This window comes from Lygodium microphyllum, chromosome 15 (genome assembly GCF_053477565.2).
Source record: "Lygodium microphyllum isolate KBCC chromosome 15, Lygodium_microphyllum_v1.1.10, whole genome shotgun sequence".
NCBI lineage: Eukaryota > Viridiplantae > Streptophyta > Polypodiopsida > Schizaeales > Lygodiaceae > Lygodium > Lygodium microphyllum.
The window spans coordinates 40,738,354-40,761,661 of record NC_141149.1 but is presented as its reverse complement, the minus strand read 5'-3'; the positions used below and the strand labels follow the sequence as shown (position 1 = coordinate 40,761,661).

The following is a 23,308-nucleotide window of genomic DNA, read 5'->3' as shown; positions in this document are numbered from 1 at the left end:
TCCATGAGGCAGCTCTGTGTCCATGTAATTGGGTCCGGTGATGAAACCATCCTCAGATACCTGAAGGAAGTGGGTCTGGTAGTATGCCATCCTCGTGCCATGGGGGGAGGGGGGTCGGATCCAGGTCTTCTCCGTATCTAACTTAAGTATGTCTACTCTGATCACATGGTTTAGCTCTAATCGGCTTAGGTCAAGTGTAGGGCAATCCAGGCTATAGTAAAAGGGGGGTAGTCTGTCAATCTCCAGCCCATGTAGACTCATCCATGTACTCATCTGAGCATACCAACAATGTCTATCACCATCTGCTGCTAGTTGTCTAGAAGAGGCCAGGGCTAGCCGTGGGTATCTATCTTGGGGGAGCTCCCATAGTCTATGTATGAAAGTCACTACCTGGACCAAGGCCTTAGCCACCATGGGTGATGCTCCCAACTCAACTCTGATAATCTCACGTGGGGTCGAGCTCTTCGCTCGTATCATACATGAGATCATCATGACCAGTGGTCTTTCCATATGCTCCCACCCGTCATAGTATTCCTTCTCTGGTCCATCCTGGTCTCCCAAAGACTGTCTCCTCATGTGAAAGAGACTCAGACCCCAAATAGCTGCCCCATATAGGAGTGTGGGTGTAACCAGGGTGTCAAAAAGCCACAATTTGGTGCGTGGCTCATGAAATTGTATGTGAGCACATTGCCTCTCCAATGCACGTAAGGCTGCATATGCTTTTGCCAAACGAGCCTCTGATGTCTCTCTCCAAGAGAACTATGGTCCCTTCAATGTGACCCCCAAATAGACATACTGCCTAACCATCTCCACTAGCTCTAGTAAATTGGTGCTCAGATCTTGTCACCCAACCAGCTGAAGTGTTAAATACCATAACTTTAGTTTTCCCAAGGTTCACCTTAAGATCTCTATCTCTGCAAAAAGCTGATAATGCATCCAAGTGTCTATTTAGTCCCTCAGGTGAGTCAGATATAAGTACAATATCATCGGCATAAAGCAGTAATGGTATCAGCACTCCAGCTAGGTTGGCTCCGGCTCCACCAGTTCTATCCACATATTCTGAAATTTCATCTATGTACAACCCAAATAGTGTCGGTGAAAGTGGACAGCCTTGTTTCACCCCAATGGTGCTATTGACTATATCTGAGATGCCCTCAGGTGTTCGTACTCTGCCCGTCACTGTCTCATACAAGGCATAGATACTCCACTGTATCTCTACAGGCACATCAATGTTTTGCATTCTTCTCATGAGTCTAGCACGTGGCACTGTGTCAAAGGCCTTGCGAAAGTCCACAAAACAGCAGTAGATCTTTTTCTTGAATGCCTTGCCTTCTTCGATGATTGCCCTCAATGTAAAGATATGGTCTAGAGTTGTATATCCCCTCCTGAAGCCAGCCTGGCCTTTTGATCTCAGCCCATTCACTCAATGCTTGTTCCACGATAGAGCCATATATTTTGGCCAGCATGTGTCCAATCATGATAGTTCAATAGTTACTAGGTAGCGCGGGGTCTCCACTCTTAAAGAGCGGCATAATAATATGGTCTGACCAACAGGTTGGAAATCCCTCACAAACTGCCCTATTAAAGATGTGAGCCAGCGTGGGTGCCAAGATATCACAAGTATGCACAAAGTGTTCAGCTACTAAACCATCATGATCTTGGGCTTTTCCATTTTTCAGTTTCCATATGGCATTCCACTTTTTTTTCTGTGAAAAATCTGCAATTTGTTGGTCTTGAGGTTGAGGGGAGTGGCATAGGCTCTTGGCCAAGAACATCATAGAGTGTGCAAGCATATCCATGCCAATCATCCTGTCTAGTAATCTATAAGGGTGGCTAGTTCTCATGCATCTTTTTCCATGCTCTCTTGTTGTCCTATCCCAAGAACATGGAATACATTTCTGTTTCTAGTCTGCTCAGGTATTCCCACTTCTTTTTGCGTACCAATCGTCTGAAGAGTGTTCGAGCATGCTTATATGTACATATGCCAAGTGCCACCTCTCGCTGAAAACGTGCTCGTGTCTCTCTACACTCATCATACCAGCCATTCTATAAGGCATTACCTTGTGGAGGTTTATCTGACGGTGTAGTGTGTGGGAAAGCGTAGGCTGCTGAAGTGTGTATTATCTCGGCCAACTGTCCTGTAAACTCATCCAGAGAGGCCTGTGTGTCTAGCTCCCTCAATGCATCTCGCACAGTAGTGCTGTATATGTGTGTGTGTGTGTGTGTGTGTGTGTGTGTGTGTGTGAGAGAGAGAGAGAGAGGGAGAGAGCTCTTGCAAGAACACAACAAGCTAAATAGATTGATGTGATAGTTTGTTATGAAAGTAATAGTGATAGGCTTGAAAGTAATAGTAATAGTAATAGTATTCACACTTTTACACACAATAATGTGTGTTCACACAAAAGGATAAATAAATCTAACAAATCCCCCCTTCATGATATGGGTGGCTGAAACCATAACACAAAACATATGAAAAAGGAAAAGGGAAGCTCTTACCTCTAAGAGGCAGTATCTAATCCAATACAATGATTCTAGAAAGGATATCGATAAGTGAGAGAGATGCACCAAGAGAAAGATCATGATATAGTCTATTGAAAAACTCAAGGACCCGAAGTAAGGCATGGTTCAAAGGTGTGTGTGCATGGCTCAGAGACTGAAGCTAGCCTAGCTCAGAGGCACTATGTACCATTACCAAAGGCCAAATAAATGGGTGCTTTTGGAATCAACTCAAAGGTCATGGGGTAAGTGGTTACAATCCCCCCTGAAACATAGCTCGTAATTGAATGATAAAAGGAAACTAAAAAACTTTTTGGATAAAAATCTGCACAAACTACCCCACATAGTAAGTGTTTCAAAAGGTTTTAACACATATGTTGGCAGGGTCAGTGTCTAATTCCAAAACACATTATTTATTTAATTAGGATTCGATTCAAAAAGCATACTTTTTCATCATTGCCAAGAGACAATGATTGAACAGATACATTAAGGACCCTGACAGAACTAGTAAGTGGCTCATCAAGGTGCATATCTAATAAGGTATTGGCACTAGCATATTGGGCATGTTGCTTATCTTGCTGCTTGTTTTTCTTCTTGCAACATTGGTCAAGAGTGTCACCAATACGCTTGAAGTATCAACACTTGGATGGTTGTTTCTTGGTGTAGAAGGTTGTAGGTATTATGTTAGTACTTTTGTTGCGCCTTTCGTCATCCAAAAGGATGGTGACCATTACTTCATATTTAATCTCTTGAGCTGCCTTCAAAACAGTCATTGCTTCATGCGATTGTCCTTCTTTCATAAGGCTATTAAAAAGTGTAGCCTCTTTATAATCATCATCGAGAAGACTATTGAGAGTGGTCAATTGTTGGTAAAGAACACTTCAATGATCGAGATGCTACTTAAGAGTCCTTGGAGTATTGCAATAGATACCAAACAATTGCATCTTTATAAATAATCTTGAATTATTAATATCTCGCTCAAACGTGTTTTGAAGGCCATCCCATACCTGTCTTGCCGTTTTTGTAAGATCAAGGGGATAAAGAAGGTTGTCAAAGGGGCCAAACCCGATCATGGCAAGTGCGCTTTCACTCTTCTCAAGCCATTCTTGACGAAGTTCTGCATTGCCCCCAACATGCTCTAGCTCCTTAGTGGAGACGACTCTCCATGCATGTTCTCGCATAACTATGAGCTAAACCTGTATTGTAGATGGAAAAGCCAATGCCAGTGAATTCTTCAATTGTGATGTCATATCTCGACATCCGGATGCTAGATATAACCAGCCTTCCTTCCGTGGATGGGTGGTAAATTCCTGATTGCAACTTAATTACAAGAGCAAACAATTGATACAATTCTAAAAATACAAATTTACCTACTAATCTTGGACAATGCGCACCCGATTGGCCCCAAAATTGGCGCCCCTTTCGATATGTCTTTAGCTTTATTGAAGAAGAAGTTGATTTACAATGGGATTCTCCGAATCCCTTTCGGTATTCCAACTCCCCTTGCTGTGATGAATCACCAGCAAGTCTTTAATCTGATTTGCCCCTTGATTCCGGCAATCAATTAGCCTTCACCCACTTCAAAGACGATAGAACTGCCCCAAACTCAATGCCTGACTAGTCCTCCATCTGAATTTAGCTGAAATTCACCTTCAGCCTTGGAAAATCCAAGTCTTAGAGCTTCTAAGTTCTGGCACGCTTCCGGAGGCTATTTCCCGAGGCTACTACTAAACCCTAAATTTTGTTGTAAATTAGGGTTCAAGGCAAAGATTTCTCAGCCTCCAAGGATCCAAATGCTGAGATCTTCGGAGCAAGGCTGTGCAATGGCTCGGAGATGAGAGAGAAAGATGTAGAGATAGAGAGTTCAGAGTTTTGTCACAAAGAATAACTGAAAATCCATCAAATGCAGCTGCTACCCTTCCACAAAAGCTTGTAGATGCAAAGAACTGAAGAAAATCGGTCATGTACTGCTAGTACCCTGTCTCAACAGCCTGTAGATGCTATCTCCTACTGTTGATTGCTCTTCTCCTGCCCTTGGCAACCTCAGAAGGTCCTCCAATGGCTGCAAGTCAGACTAGAAGCCTTTCTTCCCTCTCTCTTGTAGGTTGAATTTATAAAAATGTCTCTCTCCAACCTCTAAAGACGTTTTTCAGTCTGGCATGGGCATTTTTTACAAGTGGCAACCTTCCCAAATGGTTTTTCCAGCATTTTTTATAATTAAATATTATTTTTCGGTCTTTAAATATTGAAAATTAATCTAATAATTATTTCGGTGCCCTAAAAAATAATCTAACTAGCCAATAATTAAATTAGCTAGGCAACTTCCATTCCCGAGTGTCTCTACGCCATCTTTGACCATCAGATTGGCATTAGGTATCATGAAACGTCACTTCTTTAATATCACCAACTAACACTTATGGCCAAATGCATGCCCTAGGCCAACAACTAGTATCAAATACTACTAAGTACATGTACAACATAACTTATAACAACTTTTGCCTTTGACATTCCGTGATTTCTTGGAGTCCAGTTGCATCTCACATGTGCAACATTTACTTAATCATGTGATTAAAAATTATGTTAAGTGAGATTTCAAAAATACATCTCCTCATGATAGCCGTTCCCCTTGAAATCCTTGCAATCGTCCTCGATTGCACTGCCAAATGCATCAAAAGCAAACTACTACACTGGAATTTCCATAGAGCATCATAGTCAACACAACATTGCGCACTGTTGTTCAACCATTCCTATACCAATATATACTGAAAATTACTAGCCAACATAACATAGCATAAGACTCACAAAGAATCTCAAAAACATTGGCAAATTATCATTTCACATGTCCATTTCTCATGAGCTCAACTCATCTGGCAAATCCAACCCATAGCATAGCATAACCAAGTATAAACCATGGCTAAAACATCAATGACAAGAAAAGTGAATCCTTCTTGCATGAAAACCACTTCTTAGGGTATATTGTATCGGCTAATGGTATTCGCATGGACCCTGCAAAGGTTGAATCAATATAATCATGGCCACCTTCCAGGAATGTGCATGAGATCCGCAGCTTCTTGGGTCTATGTTCTTACTACAAGAAGTATGTACGTGGGTTTGCTGAAATTGCATCTCCATTGCATGCTTTGCAAAAGAAGGATGTGCCATTTAGATGGACAACAGTGGAAATTTCAGCATTTGAAAAGTTGAAGAAAAAGATGACTTCAGATTCTGTACTTGTGTTGCCCGATCTAAGAAAGTCATTTATAGTTCAATGTGATGCATATGGTAACAACATTGGGGCTGTTCTTATGCAAGACGGCCGAGTTGTGGCTTATGAGAGCCGAATTCTCCACGTGCAGAAAAGAATTTGTAGGTCTATGAGAAAGAGCTCTTGGTTGTAATTCATGCACTATCTACGTGGAAACATTATTTGCTGGGGGCTGATTTTACATTGCAAACAGACCATCAAACTTTGAGGTACTTTCTAACGCAGACAAAGTTGTCAGAGAAGCATATGAGATGGCCATACTTTCTCTGTGTTTCATTTTCAGATTGTATATACATGTAAAGAAAATGTTGTGGCTGATGCACTGTCACGTAACCCACAAATTTCAACCATCAACATGGTTTATCACACTGAGTTGGATGCCATGAATGAGCAATATGTTGTTGATTCGGACTTTGCTAATGTTTATGATCAGCTTTGCAATGGCCAGAGGCATAAACACTTTATGCTAAGAGATGGATTTCTGATGATGCATGGATAACTATGTGTCACAAAGCAGTTAAGGCCTATAGTTATCACTGAAAGTCATGTTCCTTCATATGCAAGACACACAGGTATTGATGCCACGGTCAAGGCAATGAAGCATTTCTTTCATTTGCTAACTTTGAGGCATGATGTGGAACAATTTGTTAAGACATGCATCGTATGCCAGAAGGTAAAGCAAGATAGGCAGAACATGCCGGGTTTGTTGCAGCCCTTGCCTATTCCAAAAAGGCCTTGGCAGAGCATTACAATGGACTTTATTTTTTAGCTTCCAAGCCTATTTCATTCCCGTGAGAAAGAAAATAAGGCTGGTCATATGGCACAATCGTTTTTGCAACACATCTTAAAGTATCATGGTATGTCAGAGTCGATCATTAGTAATCGAGACCCCTGGATGACCAATTTATTTTGGAAGGGCTTGTTTGAGAATATGGGTACCACACTGAAGTTCTCATCATTCTTCGCAAACAGATTGTTAGTCTGAGGAAGAAAATTCCACAGTGTTAGATCTTTTGAGGTGCTATGTTTCAGACCATAAGACACAGTGGGAGCAGTACTTGCCCTTGGTTGAGTTTGCTTACAACAACACAATGCATAGTTCTAGGAGCAAAGCTCCATTTGAGGCGGTTGAGGGTGGCAAGAAGGTACCACCTATTCTACAAACTAAGAATAAGATCTTTGAGGCTGATCGTTATGTGTAAAACTGGGATGTGGCCTATGCAAAGATAAAATATGCACTTCAAAGATCGAAAAAAAAGTAAAAGAGGGCAGTTGATCGCCACAGACATGCTTTGTAGTTTGCAAAGGGTGATTATGTGTTGCTGTGTTTTGAAAAGGCAAGACTGAAAAAGATGAAAGGAAGACAAAGATTGTATCGGAAGTTAAATATGAGATACTATGGGCCCTTCTAAGTATTGGAGAAGATCAGCGATGTGGCATATTGGCTGAAATTGCCTCCACATTCGCAGATACACAATGCCTTTTATGTCAGTCTGTTGAGGCCTATTCATGGTGATGTGCCAGAGGATGTGTCTGCTGAAATTCAGCCTAAATTTGAGAAGCTAGATGAGATTTTGGTACCTGAGTAGATTTTGGCACATAAGGAAAGAAAGGTCAAAGGTAAAGTTTTCGGGAGATACTTGGTGGAGTTTCAGAATTATTCACGAATAGATGCCAAATGGATGGAAGAGGATGACTTGGCAGACCATTCTCAGTTGTTGCACCTTTACCTGGATGCCTTTCAGTTAGAGTTGACTTTAGTTCAGGCTCTGTCACGTTTAGCAAAGCAAGGGTCCGGAGTATTGCCGAATGCTCAAGGGGGAGGTAGCACTTGCCCCCCTCCAATTATGGACAGCTCTCCTATGTAGTGGATCTTGAATATATTCAGCAGGCATCCAAGTTACTGCACTAAGAGTATGTTTGCCATGAGATCACTACTTACTGTACTAGTCACTGTGAGATGTATGCAAATGAGTATGAATTTCACCTGGGAATTGAAACTATACTTTTGCATCAACTTATGATCGATTTAGTATGAATTTTGCCTCAATTTTGAGACAAAAATTTTCATCGGTTTCAGCTCAGTTTTTTATTAGCTTGAGAACCATTTATGGCCACTTTTTGGATCAATTGTGCATCAGTTTTTGCATTGATTATTGGTCAGTTTTTGCATTGCGTTTGTGATCAATTTGGGATCATATTTGCAACACTTTGTGATCAATTCTCAAATCAGTAGGTGATCACTTTATTATTAGATTATATCTGGCTTGTTGTTTCTTGCTGTTATTTGGCACGCTCAATTTCCTATGGTTTATATCTAGTTCCATTTCATAGCCTTGCTACGAAGATCTCAGCATTTGGACCCTTGGACGCTGAGAAATTGCAAATTTCTCTGTTGTAAACCCTAATTTACAGCAGAAACTAGGATTTAGCAATAGCCTCGGGAAGCATGTCAAAAATTGGAAGCTCCAAGACTTGGATTTTTCAAGGCTCAAAGTGAATTTCAGCTAAATTCAGATGGAGGACCAATCAGCCATTGAATTGGGGCATTTCCATCGTATTTGAAGTGGGTGAAGGCTAATTGATTGCCTGAATCAAGGGGCAAATCAGATTAAACACTTGCCAGTGATTCATCACAGTAAGCAGAGTTGGAATACCGAAAGGGATTGGGAGAATCCCATTGTAAATCAACTTCTTCTTCAATAAAGCTAATGAAATACCGAAAGGGGCGCCAATTTTGGGACCAATCGGATATGCATTGTCCAAGATCAGTAGGTAAATTTGTATTTTCAGAATTGCATTAATTATTTGCTGCTATAAGTAAGTTCTAATCAGGAATTTACCACCCATCCATGGAAGGAAGGCTGGTTACATGGTTCCATTGCTGGAGATGAGAGAGAATTTAGAGTTTTGTCGTGAAGAATGACTGAAAATCACTCAAATGCAATTGCTGCCCTGTCACAACAGCTTGTAGATGCAAAGAACTAAAGAAAATCAATCATTTACTACCGCTGCCTTGTCTCAATAACTTGTAGATGCTATCTCCTGTTGTTGATTGGTCTTCTCTTGTCCTTGGCAATCTCAGAACGCCCTCCAATGGCTGCAAATCAGACCAGCAGCCTTCCTTCCCTCTCTCTTGTTGGCTGAATTTATAAAAATGCCTCTCTCCAACTTCTAAAGACGTTTTTCAGTCTTACATGGGCGTTTTTGACAAGTGGCAGCCTTCCCAAATGGTTTTTTCAGCATTTTTCATAATTTAATATTGATTTTCAGTTTTTCAAATACTGAAAATTAATCTAATAACTATTTTGATGCCCTGAAAAATAATCTAACTGGCCAATAATTAAATTGGCTAGGCAACTTCCAATCCCGAGTGTCTCTGCGCCATCTTTAACCATCAGATTGGCGTTAGGTACCATTAAATGCCACCTCTCTAGTATCACCAACTAACACTTATGGCCAAATGGATGACCTAAGCCAACAACTGCCACCTCTCTAGTATTACCAACTAACACTTATGGCCAAATGGATGGCCTAGGCCAACAATTGGCACCAAAAACCACCAAGTACTTGTGCGGCATAACTTATAGCAACTTTTGCTTTTGACATTCTATGATTTCTTCGGGTCCCGGGCTCGTAAATTTACTTTAACCCCAGTTGCACCTCACATGTGCAACATTTACTTAATCATGTGATTAAAAATTAATCCACATGTTAAGTGAGGTTTCAGAAATACATGTCCTCATGACAGTGGATGCCATGGAGAGAGCTCAAATTGAAAAAGGTATGAAAATTTGATTAAGAAATGTGAAGAAAGTAGGCACAGATTTGAAAAGCCCCAATCTTATTGGATGGATGATGAGAAATTTTGATAAAAATCAAAAATCCCTAATTTCATGTGAACTGCCCCTTAGTTTGGAGAAGAAATTTTGAGATTTCCGGCTCAGATTGAAGAAGGCCCAAATTTTGTTCATGAAATTTGAGGAATTTTTTATCACAGCTGAATTGCACGTGAACTGCCCCTTCAAGTAAAAGTTTTAAACTTTAACTAATAAGGTTTTAATTAAAACCTTATCTCTGGCAGGATGGAAGGGTCAAGCAGCACATTGACCAGGAACAATTTGCGGGCAGGCGGCACGTGGGCAGCTTGACACATTGAACGGGTCAGGTCCGTCGGACCAGGGCAGAGGGAACACGGACACTGCTGAGTGCAGGATGTCAGGGTAGCTGCGATCTGAGATTTCTAGCTCGGTGGCGCATCACAGCAGGCAGTATATTTATGTGGCTTAGACAGGCAGCAGGTCAGTGTGTCAAGCAGCCCCACAATAGAGCAGACGGTGGCTGTGGGAGTAGTGACCTGTGAAAATAGGGCAGACAAAAGTTGCTGAATGGGATGAAGGCTGCAGTAGAAGCACCGGACAAGCAATACAAAAGGCAAGGTGAAGAAGTGGAGAGGCTGCTTGGAATTTCAGGTGGTGGCTGCAATTGTAGCAGGGAGCATCTTCATCTTCCTCTTCTTCTACTTCTTCTTCTGTGGCTGAAGCCTTGGGGACTGAGAATGGATCTTCTGCTCTGATACCACTGTTGGGTATGGAGCTCATGAAGATGGACCAACGGGCTATGGAGGGTGAAGCTCCATGTTAGAGAGAGAGATTGATATAATAGTTTGTTATGAAATTTCAAGTGATCAGGCCTGAATGTATAGGCTGAGGTATCCACCTACACATTTGAACCTTATTAAATGCTAATTGGAGTAAAAGGTGTTGACACCCAAACACACACTGTTACACACAATAACGTGTGTTCACACACAGGGATAAATAAATCTAACAGATGCAAGTCTATATGTCTCTTGCAAGGCTAGAGATGTTGGCCTTTAAGTAGGGATCAATCACCCTAGGTGCAAAAAGTTAGGGAAGCATTTGACTCAAGCTCTTAGGGAGCCACTCATGTAGGTGGCTAGTGGGCTGGTACCATTGTTGCCGTTTGGGGCAGTAAGTCTATGATACTCTCTTCTACTTGTTTCTGTTGTCTCAATCCAACCTCTCCCTCCCTTTACTCACCTTATGTGCATGTTCTCTTTTGTCTGTGTAATTTTCTTCCCTGCAAAGCATTGCACCTTCTTTGGTGACCTCTCTTATCTTGCCTTTTGAGGCAAAGGCCTGATGCCTGCCTCACCCTAGAAAGACATATGTCCCTGAAGTGTTTTGAAATTGTTTACTGCAAGAAGACCCATTATCGTGTCTACAAAGCATTTTTCTAGAAACGTCTGTGACAAAATTTAGCTAAATCAAATGTCCTTAGTGATAGTACCAAAAAGAGCACCAATAGAATATTTTGGGTCGATAAACCCAATCAATAGATATCCAAGAGGCATGGTAACCATGAAATGCATTTTTATTTAGCACTTGGTATTTCTTTATATATGTCTCATCTCTTAAGGATACCATGCATAGATGTCATATATATCTACACAACGCACTTCACCATCGTACAATCATCCTCATCATCATCCTCCTCCTCCTCCTCGCTCTCCATCTTCCTCCCTTGCTCCTCCTTTTCCTCTCCTTTCCCCTCCCCCTTGCCCCACCATGAGTTACTTCTCCAAAATAACAGAGGGTTTCTAGTTTATAAAGATGTTCATATTGTTATATGATGCCAAACCCCACATATAGTAATCTAAGATTGCAGAGCAATTAGGTGAGGCTTTACTTACAGCTCTAGGTGTGGCCTTTTCACATTCACAGCCCACACAGAGAGCTTCCTCAAGGTCGATGCCTCAAGATAATTGGTATGTTGATGTGTCTCACCAAATGAGAGCCCATTTAAAGAGAGAGGTGGCATTAGGATTCACTACCGACATACAAGCAAAACTACTCTTCGCATGCCTCACACAACCAAGTAAGAGAGCTTGCTTAGCCACTTGAAAGAAACCTGTATAGTTATTCTTGAGCTAGGACTCTAGAGAGGCTTGGCAACTTTTCACTGAGCATTGTCCAAGCGCAGCCATTATGTCTCCAGAAACATTAGGCCAAGAATTTAGAGAGGTTTGGCCATTGTTCAGTAAGCATTGTCCAAACATACCCTTTATATCCCTTGAAACATGGGGTAGTATGAAGCCAACCTATAGTGAGTGGTGGGTCACCCTACTCTCAATCCACGATAGCCTTGCCCACAAGTACCCACTTGGTTCATAGCAAGCATGCAATGAGAGGCTACTGACACGCGTCCCACAAGCACGCACAGGATCATGATGGCTTTGTAGTAGAGCACTTAATACATGCTAGAGATAAGATGACAGGACTTCTTATGCATATGCTTAACAGATGTATGTGCGAAGGTTTTCCGAATAGCTAAAGCATTTCTTAATCAGCACTTCATGTTTCTCATGATCCCATCCTATCGTTGTATTCCTAAAGAGGTTGTGTTTGTCTGAGTGGAGATAGGCTATGGAGATGAAGCTTGATTCTATTGCAAGAACCATACATGGATCTTGGTGGAGAGACCCTCCCACATGAAACTGATGGAAGTGAATCTTGGTGGACAGACCCTCTGACATGAAAATGATTGAAGTGAATCTTCAATGTGAAGTTTGGCTCAATGGTACACTGGAGAGGTAAAAGGAAGATGATTTGACTGAAGTGGATCATAGAGAGGTTTGGTCCCTTGGATTGAGTATGAGTAGATATTTGGTCCCATGGCATGCATGTTAATTCTTGCACACCATCATGGTCTGCCAATACACAAGATGGGTGTCAAAAGTACCCTCTTGAAGGATGAGATTCAAGAGAAAGACATTTATAGGGCAGCAGCCTATTGTGTGCTATGTTAAGCATGTCTATCACTTGCGGATGACCTTGTATGGTTTGAAGCAGGCCCCCCCATGCATCATACCACCAGAATGATTCTTTCTTTATTTCACAAGGTTTCATAGAAGAGTTGCACTCCTGAGGCCTTCTAATTCAGATTGGGATGGAGACATTGACACTAGGAGATCCCCTATGGCAAGTATGGTTAGACTGAGATCCAGAGCTTCTTGCCTCATCAGTTTTGATCCCTACTCATCGTCATTCGAGTGTTCACCTCCATTTTGTTGCCAAAACATCCCTAGCGATTGTTCATTCACTTGCTCATTCTGTTCTTTGAGTCACACTGAGAGCTCATTCTTTTGTTTTTTCCTCAGGGTGGAATAATACATAAGCCTGTTTAGGCCGTTGTGTAAACAGTTGATCGACTGTGGAGACTCTCTCCGCAGTTTGGACAAAGATAGTTTGCACTCTGAGGGAAATAGGAGAGACTAGTGAGTGACACTTGAGGAGGAGAGGCTTCTACAGACTTGGCATTTATGCACCTTCTTTTTTTTCTTTTTTTTTTCGTAATTTTATGCACCTTCTCTCACCTAAAGTCGTACAAAGTCAGTCATTGTAAAAAACCAAAGTCCAGACTCTGGCTTTTTGCACAGCCCATGTGTTAGACTTCCTTCAGTGTCTGAAAATTATTCACTCTGAAGTCCTATACAGAGCTGTTACTGTAATTTCACCTCCGGGTTCATATTTGGAGGTGCTCATTGATATATAGTTTTCTGTTCTTTCAGAAAAGAAAAACCAGATTTCATAGGCTATGTCAGTTTACATCATTTCTAACTGTGAATAGGTAAATGGTTAATCGAATATAAGATCCAAGCAAATAAGAAAAATTGAACTTTTGGAAATGATAAAGATATCCTCACCTCAAACAGCTCGCTTAACACACCATATTCCTGAAATCTATACTCCTGCTGATCTCTTTTCACCTCTGATGTATAGTCATTATTCAGATCAAAAGCTGTGACACCCTGGATTTCCAATTGGAATTCAGATGTAGCACATAAAAACATACAATCAAGAAGTTGAAAAGTGCATACTTCCTTTCCAAAAGGCACATCTATTTTCTTCTTTCCTAGACAGCCAAATTATATTTGGTACTCAATCAGGGTAATCCCAATGAATGTGCCATTAAAAAACCATATCATCACATCCACACAGATTCTGAACATTCATCAATAAAAATTATCTCATGGCACACATCTGACCTTTCGGGCAGCCCTGCTCATCAAGGTTGCAGCATTGCTAACTGCGAACACTGTATTACTAAGAAGACTTTGGGTCCCCTGAGCAACACCTTCTATGACTTGCTTCGGGCTCTGTTAAAATTTCAAATCAACAACTGCAAAATTATTGAAATGTGCGTCTTGCTGAAGAACTGAGTCATTATGACATGTAAAGTTCTAACTGGGCAACATGTGTAACCTGACCTGAAAAAGACTCTTTGCAGGTGCAGACACAAAATCTTTTACACCAGATCCTAGACTTCTCATGAATCCCATTGGATTTCCAAGAAAACCCACAGATCCAACAATCTGTTTCAAAAATGTACCAAGGGGCATGCTTCAAGAAACTGCTTCTTTTACAGCCACTGCTGCTTTTACAGCAATAAAATTGTTTTGAAAAATAATCGTGAAAGGAAGGAAAGAAGCTGACTGACCAACCTTATAAATCTCATGTAAAAGTTGCCTGGTATAGTGCCTGATTATCAGGCCCTTGATTGCATGCCACCTAGCCAGAGGATGTGCAAGGGAAAGCTGACGCAGTTGGAATGGGGCTCCTTCCACATCAATGAGTGCCATCAATCCTCTCTGCGAGAAGAATGCTGCCCATGTTAATCACAAACCTTCAAAATTTCAAATGTCAATCTATAATCACTGATATGATCAAGCCAGTCTGCTTTCTCTTCCTTTTCAAGCATAGAACTTTTGTTTTTAAGAGCACCAAATGACCTGTATAGGGGTTCCTGTTTTCCATAACAGAGATTGGTCAACAGTTCCATGCTTTAACATCCATGTTGCAGTTGAGAAGCTGTACAAAGACTTCAAATAAGCTGCTCTGGCAGAAGAAAGTATCCTATAGACTGGATGCCTAATGAAACAGCCATAGAAAAAAATGGACCAACCTTACAATCACCTCAACGGGTGCTATATGCAAAGTCTCAATGTAGACTTTCCTTCCTCCCCTACTCAGAAGGAAAATCTTCAAGTCATCCATTTGTAAGCATTTTACAGCTCGTGAGGAAGGCCAAGATTTAAAGAGCTCTTTCCAATTTAAGACTTTGACAAAATAAAGTCCATTTGACTTGGAGTCCATCATGAAGCTGTATCTATGAGTCATTGAACTGCTGCTATAGATGGAGGGAGACCTGACAGGGTTCCAACTTCCAGAAACCACTCGATCGGCAACAAAATGTCCTGTTTCCATCCAACCTTGGAATAAGTCCACCAAGTAGCAAATAATATGTTCATCCAACTGAAGTTGAAGCTGAGCCATCCTTCACAACACAAAAGAAAATATCAGAACTTCCTGATGATCATCCATATTCACAAACATCAAAGAGGGAATGAAATTTGTTCAACTGTTAAAGAGATCAGAGCACCTCATATTTATGGTCTGGTAACAATCTACAGTATTGGTAAGATGTCTCCATTTGGCAATCACTACATTGAGTGCTGAATGGTGAACAGAAGTCACAGTATGGCTTAATGCTTGTTTGACCATTTCATCTGACCCTTCAGTTGAAAAACCTTCACTTGCAACAGGCACACCAGTGGAAATCATTACAGGATACTGAGCATGGCGCAGCTGATTATCCACTTGTATATATGATACATTCAGTTGAAACTTTCGCTGGTCCGTATCTTGCAGAATATGCAATGCAACTCCTTTTGCACATGCGAAGAGGACTTCCTGCACAAGCACGTATAACATAATTACAGAGACCATTTAAACAGAGATTCAGAATCCCATTCTTCTCTGTTCTTTTCCTGGTAAGACACTGCTTTCTTTACAACTTAATATGTGCTTTATGAGTAATAGCAAATGAGAAAAAATCCATCAACTCTAACTAGAACATGGAGTCCAATGCTGATCAACATTGCATATCACACATTGGTTCCAGTTCTAGCCCATCATCTTCATCTTCAAAGCCCCCATCTGTCACCTCTGCGAACACATTCTGTGCACTGCACTGCATTTTCAGAGATATGTTTGGGGACAGGCCCTGTTACATCTTTGGACATCCAAGATCAATGCCCACAGATTAGTCACACCCTTGCATTCCTCAATAACTAGGTGTTAACCCCCCTTAGGCTAGGGTGGTCAAGCAGCCTTATGCTGAAGAAGTAAGATACGTATCCTTCTGGCAAGGGCTGGCTGTAGCTGATCGGACAATCAACTTCCTGCGACCACGCACCCCACTATAGTGGAGCCTGTTCACATTCGAGGATAAAAGATGTAGACCGATGGATAAGGCTACTATTTGCCAAATAGGCTGATGTTCATCCAACATCCCGGCCACTACTATGCTACACCAGGCCACATATCAGTTTAACTGTTGGTGTTTTGAACAGTTCTCAAACAAACTACAAGAAAGTCATTGGAAAGTTGTAACGCAAGTGGTTAGATACTTGAAGGAAACTCTTGATTATGCTATTACATCCAATTTCCAAAGCTCACTTGTGGAAAACTGTGACTCGAGCTCGGCAAGCGACAATGATTCCAAAAAGCCAGTTTCTTGATATTATTTATCTTTGGGTTTCACAAATCTTCTCTTGAATCAATAAGAAGCAACAAACAATGGCATTGTCTTCTAATGAAGCAAAGTACAAGGTAGCTTATTTTACATGTGATGCAGTATGATTAAGGAGGATCCTATGGCATATGGCAATGCACCATAAATATCCAACAATACTAACATGTGACAATTAATGTTGCATCGCCATTGCCACATATCTAGTGTTTCATACGTGCACCAAACACATTAAAATCCAATATCACTATGCGTGTGATTTGATCGCGAATGACCGAGAATGCGATAATCGAGCTTGTCTATTGTTCAACACAGAGGAATGAAGCATATAGCTTCACTAAAGCTCTTACGAAGAATTTGCTTCGAGTTCATCTTCACAGACTAGGCATTGGGCCAATGATGTAGTTCACCTATGTGTGAACATTGAGGGGAATATTAGATATGCTCAATACCCACCCTCGTAAGGTGCCACCAACATTCCCTGGTCCTCAAAGTTGCAACGCCCCCATTATGAGGAGAAGTTGTGTGTGAAATCGGTTGATCCTAACTTATATATCAATGTGACCAGATGGGAATAAGGTCACCTTTGTGGGTCTAGCCTTTGGGTTAGATAGAGAAGTTAAGTTTTGCGAGGTGTGGGAGTTACCAAGGCCCCCTATTTTGGGATGCTAGCCTAACAATAAAAAGAATATTCCCTCCTTGGCTAGCTATAAAAGAGTCACAATATAGTCGAATAGGGCGACAAGACTACCTTCATAGGCTATAAAAGGAAGACCCCTCAAAATCCATCATCAATCTCTCTTTCACCAAGTCAGAGTTCCTCAAGCTAGCCTTAAGCTCTTCCCCAATCCTTTGTCTAGATCGCCATCTAAGCTTCACAGCACAACCACAGAAACGGACAGAGCCATCTTTGTATCAATTTGCTTGGAGATAAAGAAGTTTCCATTCTTCTCACATAGTTGTATACTCTTTATTCCTTACCAAGTTTCTATTCATTGCACCATGTAAATTTCTTACATCATCATCTGGGTGTGCAATCAATGTATTATATATACAAGTATATCCATCTAGGTACGTGGGACTATATGCGTGTGAGGTACAAGATTGCTATGCAAATCTACCTCCAATCAGTGAGGATGGGGGTCATAAGATGTGATAGCAAGTGGGGACTCCTGAGACAAGCTCCTAAGTATCTCCTAGCTACCAAAGCTAGTGGGGAGGGCCAAGTACATCTCATGCTGCTATCCAATCTATTGGGTTGTGATGCGACTCTCATCTCATGTGCCCACTATAGGGGCACCTCTCTCAGTCTCACAGTCCCTACATTTGTGTCGGGTTTTACTCATGCCTGCGCTCACATAGAAGTGTCAATGATCCACAGTAGGACACAAGGGCACTTTTTACTCGTCATAAGAAAGGTTTTTTCCCGAGTCATATTGCTCTTTTTTGTGTATTTATGACACACAGTTCGGTCACTCATCACACATTACACACTTTCGTGGTGAACACACCTCAAGGCACTTACACAACCCTAAATTCTAGGGTTTGTACTTTAAACTTGTGTTATACACTTTGGAATTAATGAAATGTCGAGCAATGACCACACACTCACTCTCTGTACTGTCTATACACTCTGCTGAGCTGATGGCTGCCATCTCCGATCCAACAAGTGGTATTAGAGCACCAAGTCCATCCGGTAGCTGCCAAAGCTCTGCCCTGCACCTCCCATGCCAGGCTAGCACCATGTCCACCAGCAGCAGCAACAGCCACCACCTGTCCTGCAACTCCCACACCTGGCTCACCAGTTCCCCAGCCAGCAGCCGCCCGGCTGCACCCACTCTAGCCGCCCTGTAGCAGTCCCCCCCGTCCAGTCACTAGTCTGTCCAACAGCACAGGCTGCACTGCCAGTCTGTCAAGCAGCGCCACTTGCTCTGCACCTATCAAGACAACCACCGCCACCATCCTGCCCTATTGCCAGCACCCACAGTTCATCGTCCACTGCTCGTCCTTGGCACATCCTCGGTTGCCACTGGTATATTTTATCATTTTATTCAAAATTTCATAGCCAGAGCAAGGGGCTTTTACAGGGAAAGGTCCATTTCCGCTACACCATGTGCTTTCGTGCACCAATTGCAGAAATTTGTTGGAATTTGGGTCAGAAAACTTGGGCCTTTTGTATGTTAGCAAACATTGGCATATACACTGAAGTTTCAGTCTGAAATTGAATAAAACTCTGCATATTGGACAGTCAAATTTAGAGGATTTTGTATTTTTAGTGCTGCTGAGCACTGTTCTTGCATGGGACACCGTGCTACTTGCTGAAATCTGGAAACATTTCAGCACATTGAGAAAGTAGTGGTCAAGTGTGACACGGTTTAGTTGATTACAGCTTGGCATTTGCTATAATTTCTGGATATTTGCAGATGTCCAGGTCAGGCCAGCTTTTATTATTACTCTTGTGCCTTTTAGAAGGGTGACATTTCTCATAGCAAATCAAGGACAAAGTGTTGTCTTCACTTATGTATCTAAACAGGATATACTGGATGGCAATAACTATTCTTTGTGATCCTTCATGATGAAGAATGTACTTGTTGTAAAAAATCTTTAGGATTATGTCAGTGGGAAGAAGTTTGTCCTGGAGATATGGCTCCTACTACTACTCCACAAGGAGGTCGTGGTCAAAGGCAAGCTCCGGTTTAGCCACCACCCCAAAGAGCAACTGCACAAAATGCTTGGGACACTAGGGATGCCCACGCATTATCACTTATCGCATTGTCAATTCAGCGGTCTATAATCCCGCATAATTGGTATCCTCCTACTTCACAAGTAGCATGGCTTACACTTGAGCATATGTTTGCTTGAAAAAATGATACTCACATTTCTTTCTTAAAGAACGAGCTTGAAAATGTGAAGATGTCATCATACATCCTAGATCCAGAGGAGGATTGGGGATCATAGACACAGATAGTCAAAGCAAAGCCTTAATGGTCAAGCTCATTGTTCGGGGTCTACTTCCAAGTGAGAAGCCCTAGAAGAAACTTCTGATGGGGGAGGCTAGAGGACTTGACACCTACACATGGTGGACCAGCGCAGCCCAGCATTCATTGGATATTCCAGGAGATCAGCACTAGAGATTTAGGGAGGAGCTTCAAGGTCAAATTTGCAGCGGCCATTATTAGAGCTTGGAGATCTGTATCTCCAAGGCTCCACCAACTCCCCCCGACTACTATTCAAGAGATGAGGAGACAGCCTCTTCTCTTTAATCATTATTTGAGATCAAAGTCAAGCCACACCATTGGGCAGCAAACACACTTATCATGGGGGAGATTCTCTTTACATGTCGCTACATCAGTGCGGGAGTGGTTTGCATTTCAGGAGTTACCACACGAGACCCAAAGGAAGACATTACATGGTGTTAGGGGAACCAGGGCTATGATTGAGGCCATGATGGAAGGGGTTCCACCAAATAGGCAAACTGACACAGCTTCCTCTCAGAGTTCGATTGGTCTTTTCTCTAGAGGGGATATCCTTCTAGTAGTCATTGCATCTAGCAGAGACAGGACATTTAGTTTCACAGTTCCGGAGGATGGCCGCCTCCAGCCAGAGGACCTTGACCTTACAGCATTCACTGGCTGCTCCAGGCAGAGAATCAGGGTAGTGGCACACTTTGAAAGAAAATGGCACATAGACCCAAACCCAACCACTTGTCTTATAGATGGATGGAGATATTGGGCATACTGGAGGAGGCCTCTAGAGAGACTTCAGTGGGATCTAGGAGAGTGGGTGTAGAGGGATCCCATCCTTGATTGGCAATCCAACATCCCCTTCTTTGGCTACACTACTAAATTGGGACGGAGGATACAGATGAGCAAGATTAGAGCACAGCCTACAACCACCCCTCATTGGCATAGAAAGGGAGTCTTAGATGAGTTCCTATATGACTTTTGGAGGCAGCTACATGATAGCTTCAGGCCCAAGAAGATCTCTCTCTTTCTATGGCCTTTAGCCCATAGGAGTTTAGCAGCTGGCACTTGGCTTGGATATGGCAGGGACTCAATGGCATGCGCGTGATGTGGTGAGCCAAAGGAGACACAAAGGCATTGCCTATGGGACTGTCCGAAAGCCCAAGAGATTGGGAGGAGAGCTCTTAGGACAGTATTCCATGGTATAGTAGAGTCCATGGTGGCGACATGGGGGGCTATAGCTTGGGTCACAGACAATGGGTCAGCATGTCGCTAGGAGTCCATAGTGGCAACATGGGGGGCTATAGCTTGGGTCACAGATAGAGGTCCAACATGTGGCTAGGAGGACACTCAAGGAAGCATTTCTTTTCTCATCATTGGACAGCATTTGAGCAGGATCCCTACCCCAAACAACTCACAAACACAGTGGAATCAGGGACAATGTCACAGATGGGAGCTGATTTCCAGCATTATAGATTGGTGTATAAGGACTACGAGATGTAGCTAGGTCATTGATCTTTAGGATATACCCACTAGGGAGTCTATATCGAGGATTTGGACAGAGATAGTCCACGCTCTCTGTGGGAGATGGGAAAGGTTGCAAGGCACGTTTGAGAGAATGAGAAAGAAAAGAGAGGCCTTCCTACGGATTTGGGATTCAGACACCTTTCATACTACCCCTCAGATGGTCTAGCACTTTAGCCCACCAGACTGGTTGTTCACACAACCATTGTATCTTTGATGTACTTAGTTACTCTTCACAGAGTTTCTTATACTTTGTATTTACCTTAGAGGGCTTTCTCCAAGGTGTTATTAATAGAATTCTCTTTTCTTGGAAAAAAAATGTGAAGATGGTAGAAGGTGTTGCTATGCAAGATCATCTTAATAAAATTCATGACTTGCACAAGCAATTGATGAATATAGATAAGTATTATTCTAATGCTCAAATGATCTCTACTACTGTGAATTCTTTTCCACCTTCTTATTTGGCCTTTCACACAGCATTGAATCTTACAATGCGAATTTCTATGCAGCCACTTACCTTTCTTGAGTTGGTTAGTTTGTTGCTGAAAGAAGAGCAAACAAGGAAGAATAGTGGAGTGCATGTTATAGCTTCTAAACAGGCTTTTATAGCAAGACAGAAGAGTAAGAGCAGCCAGTGCAAGAATGCTCCAGAGAGTTCTGGAAGTTCAAGAACTTCACAAAACAACAAGAAGCAAGGGGGCACACAACCCAAGAACGGCACGTGTCATCACTAAATGCAAGAAACACATTGCCAAGGAGAAAAAGAAGCCTAGGACATATGTTTCAAATGCACCTACTACTGCTACTACTACAGAGTGCACGTCATTAATCATTGACCATGACTATTGTTTTTACACTTGCAGTTATGATTCTTCTTGGCTAGATAGAGCATTGAGCTCTACAGAAGATGCTAGCACTTAGTTCTTTGTTGACAATGGTGCTTCCAAGCACATTACATCCCGCAGGGATTTGCTTACCTCTACTATTGCAGCTCCTCTTGGCAAATCAGTGCAATGTGCCAACAATGCATCTTATCTTGTTAGAGGTAATAGAGAGATTGTCTTGAAAGCCATTGATGGATCTACTCTCCATTTGCAAGATGCTTTATATGTGCCACGGATAAAGAAGAATTTGTTGTTAATTTCTTCTTTAGTAAAGTATGGAATGCAAGTCACATTTGATGATTATCAATCCATGGTCAAGGATAAAAAATTCTTCACTTTTGTACTCACTAGCACGTTACACCATGGACTTTATGAGTTAGATGCTCATTTGATTGATCAGTCAATTTATTTGGGATCTATTATTACTCCTGTTATGTCACAAGCAGAGTTATGGCATGCTCGCATGGGGCATGTGAACCATGGCAGTTTGATGCTTATGCAACATACTCAAATGTTGGAAGGCTTATCTCTCTTGGAGAGACATGCTGAGCACATTTATAAGGGGTGCATTTTGGGAAAAATGCATTGGTTTTTTTTTCCTCGTGATGTTGCTTTTAAAGCTACAGCCAAGTTGTGGATTGTTCATTCAAATGTATATGGACCCATGCAGACAAAGTCATTGGGTGGACGTTATTATTTTGTCACCTTCATCAATAACTTTAGTAATTTTTGTTGGGTTTATTCATTGGTGAAAAAGTCAGAAGTGTATGATGCATTTTTAGCTTTCACTGCACTTGTAGAAAATCAATCAGCCTATCAGACTAAGACTCTCCGTTCGCACCAACCAGGGGAATACATGTCTTCCTTGCTGAATAATTTTTTAAAGCAAAAAGGCATTGCACATCACTATACTACTGCATATGATGTGTTTGAAGGGCTGCTACCTATATCTTTTGGTGATACAATTGGAGCTTCATTAAATGAACAAAATGCTGAGCCAGCTGCTCCATTAAATAATGCAAAAATTAAGACTATGGCTGATCTGAATATTCAGCAAGATGCTGAACTTGAGGTTTTCATCAAGAGCATGCGCATAATCATGAGGCTAGACAAATACCTACATAGTACTTGCAGACTCTACAAGACAGTCATTTGGATGCTCCTCATGCTGGTCGTGCTCGAGGACAAACACATCTACATGATCATGCTAATGCTATGGACTTTGCTATGGCAACAAACACACTTGATGACGAGCTTGATTTCTTTTGAGGATGCACAACAAAGTGTGAATTGTATGGCAACAATACAAGCTGAATTTGATTCTATCATGAAGAATCAAACATGGGATTTAGTTACATTGCCTGTTGGAAAGAAAGCCATTGGTACTAAATGGATCTATAAGCTGAAACGAAAAGTCGATGGATCCATTGATAAGTACAAGGCTAGGCTTGTGACAAAAGGCCATAAGCAAAAGAAAGGTATTGATTATGAGGAGACATTTGCTCCTACATCTTGTATGACTTAAATCAAGTATATAGTTGCATTGCCTACCCATTATG

General features: G+C 41.8%; 1 protein-coding gene across 2 annotated transcripts in view; it reads right to left on the bottom strand.

Annotated features, from left to right (window-relative positions):
• Nucleotides 1-23,308, bottom strand: part of LOC148024453 (vacuolar protein sorting-associated protein, putative (DUF1162)) — a 233,987-nt gene that overhangs the window by 23,450 nt on the left and 187,229 nt on the right. For both annotated transcript variants that reach the window (XM_087694080.1, XM_087694079.1), the window contains exons 38-44: nucleotides 15,227-15,537; nucleotides 14,750-15,121; nucleotides 14,577-14,655; nucleotides 14,289-14,435; nucleotides 14,055-14,159; nucleotides 13,833-13,943; nucleotides 13,491-13,595 (exon numbers count right to left, since the gene is read on the bottom strand). In XM_087694080.1, the coding sequence (XP_087550206.1) occupies nucleotides 13,491-13,595; nucleotides 13,833-13,943; nucleotides 14,055-14,159; nucleotides 14,289-14,435; nucleotides 14,577-14,655; nucleotides 14,750-15,121; nucleotides 15,227-15,537 (1,230 nt within the window). The remainder of the gene's footprint in view (nucleotides 1-13,490; nucleotides 13,596-13,832; nucleotides 13,944-14,054; nucleotides 14,160-14,288; nucleotides 14,436-14,576; nucleotides 14,656-14,749; nucleotides 15,122-15,226; nucleotides 15,538-23,308) is intronic.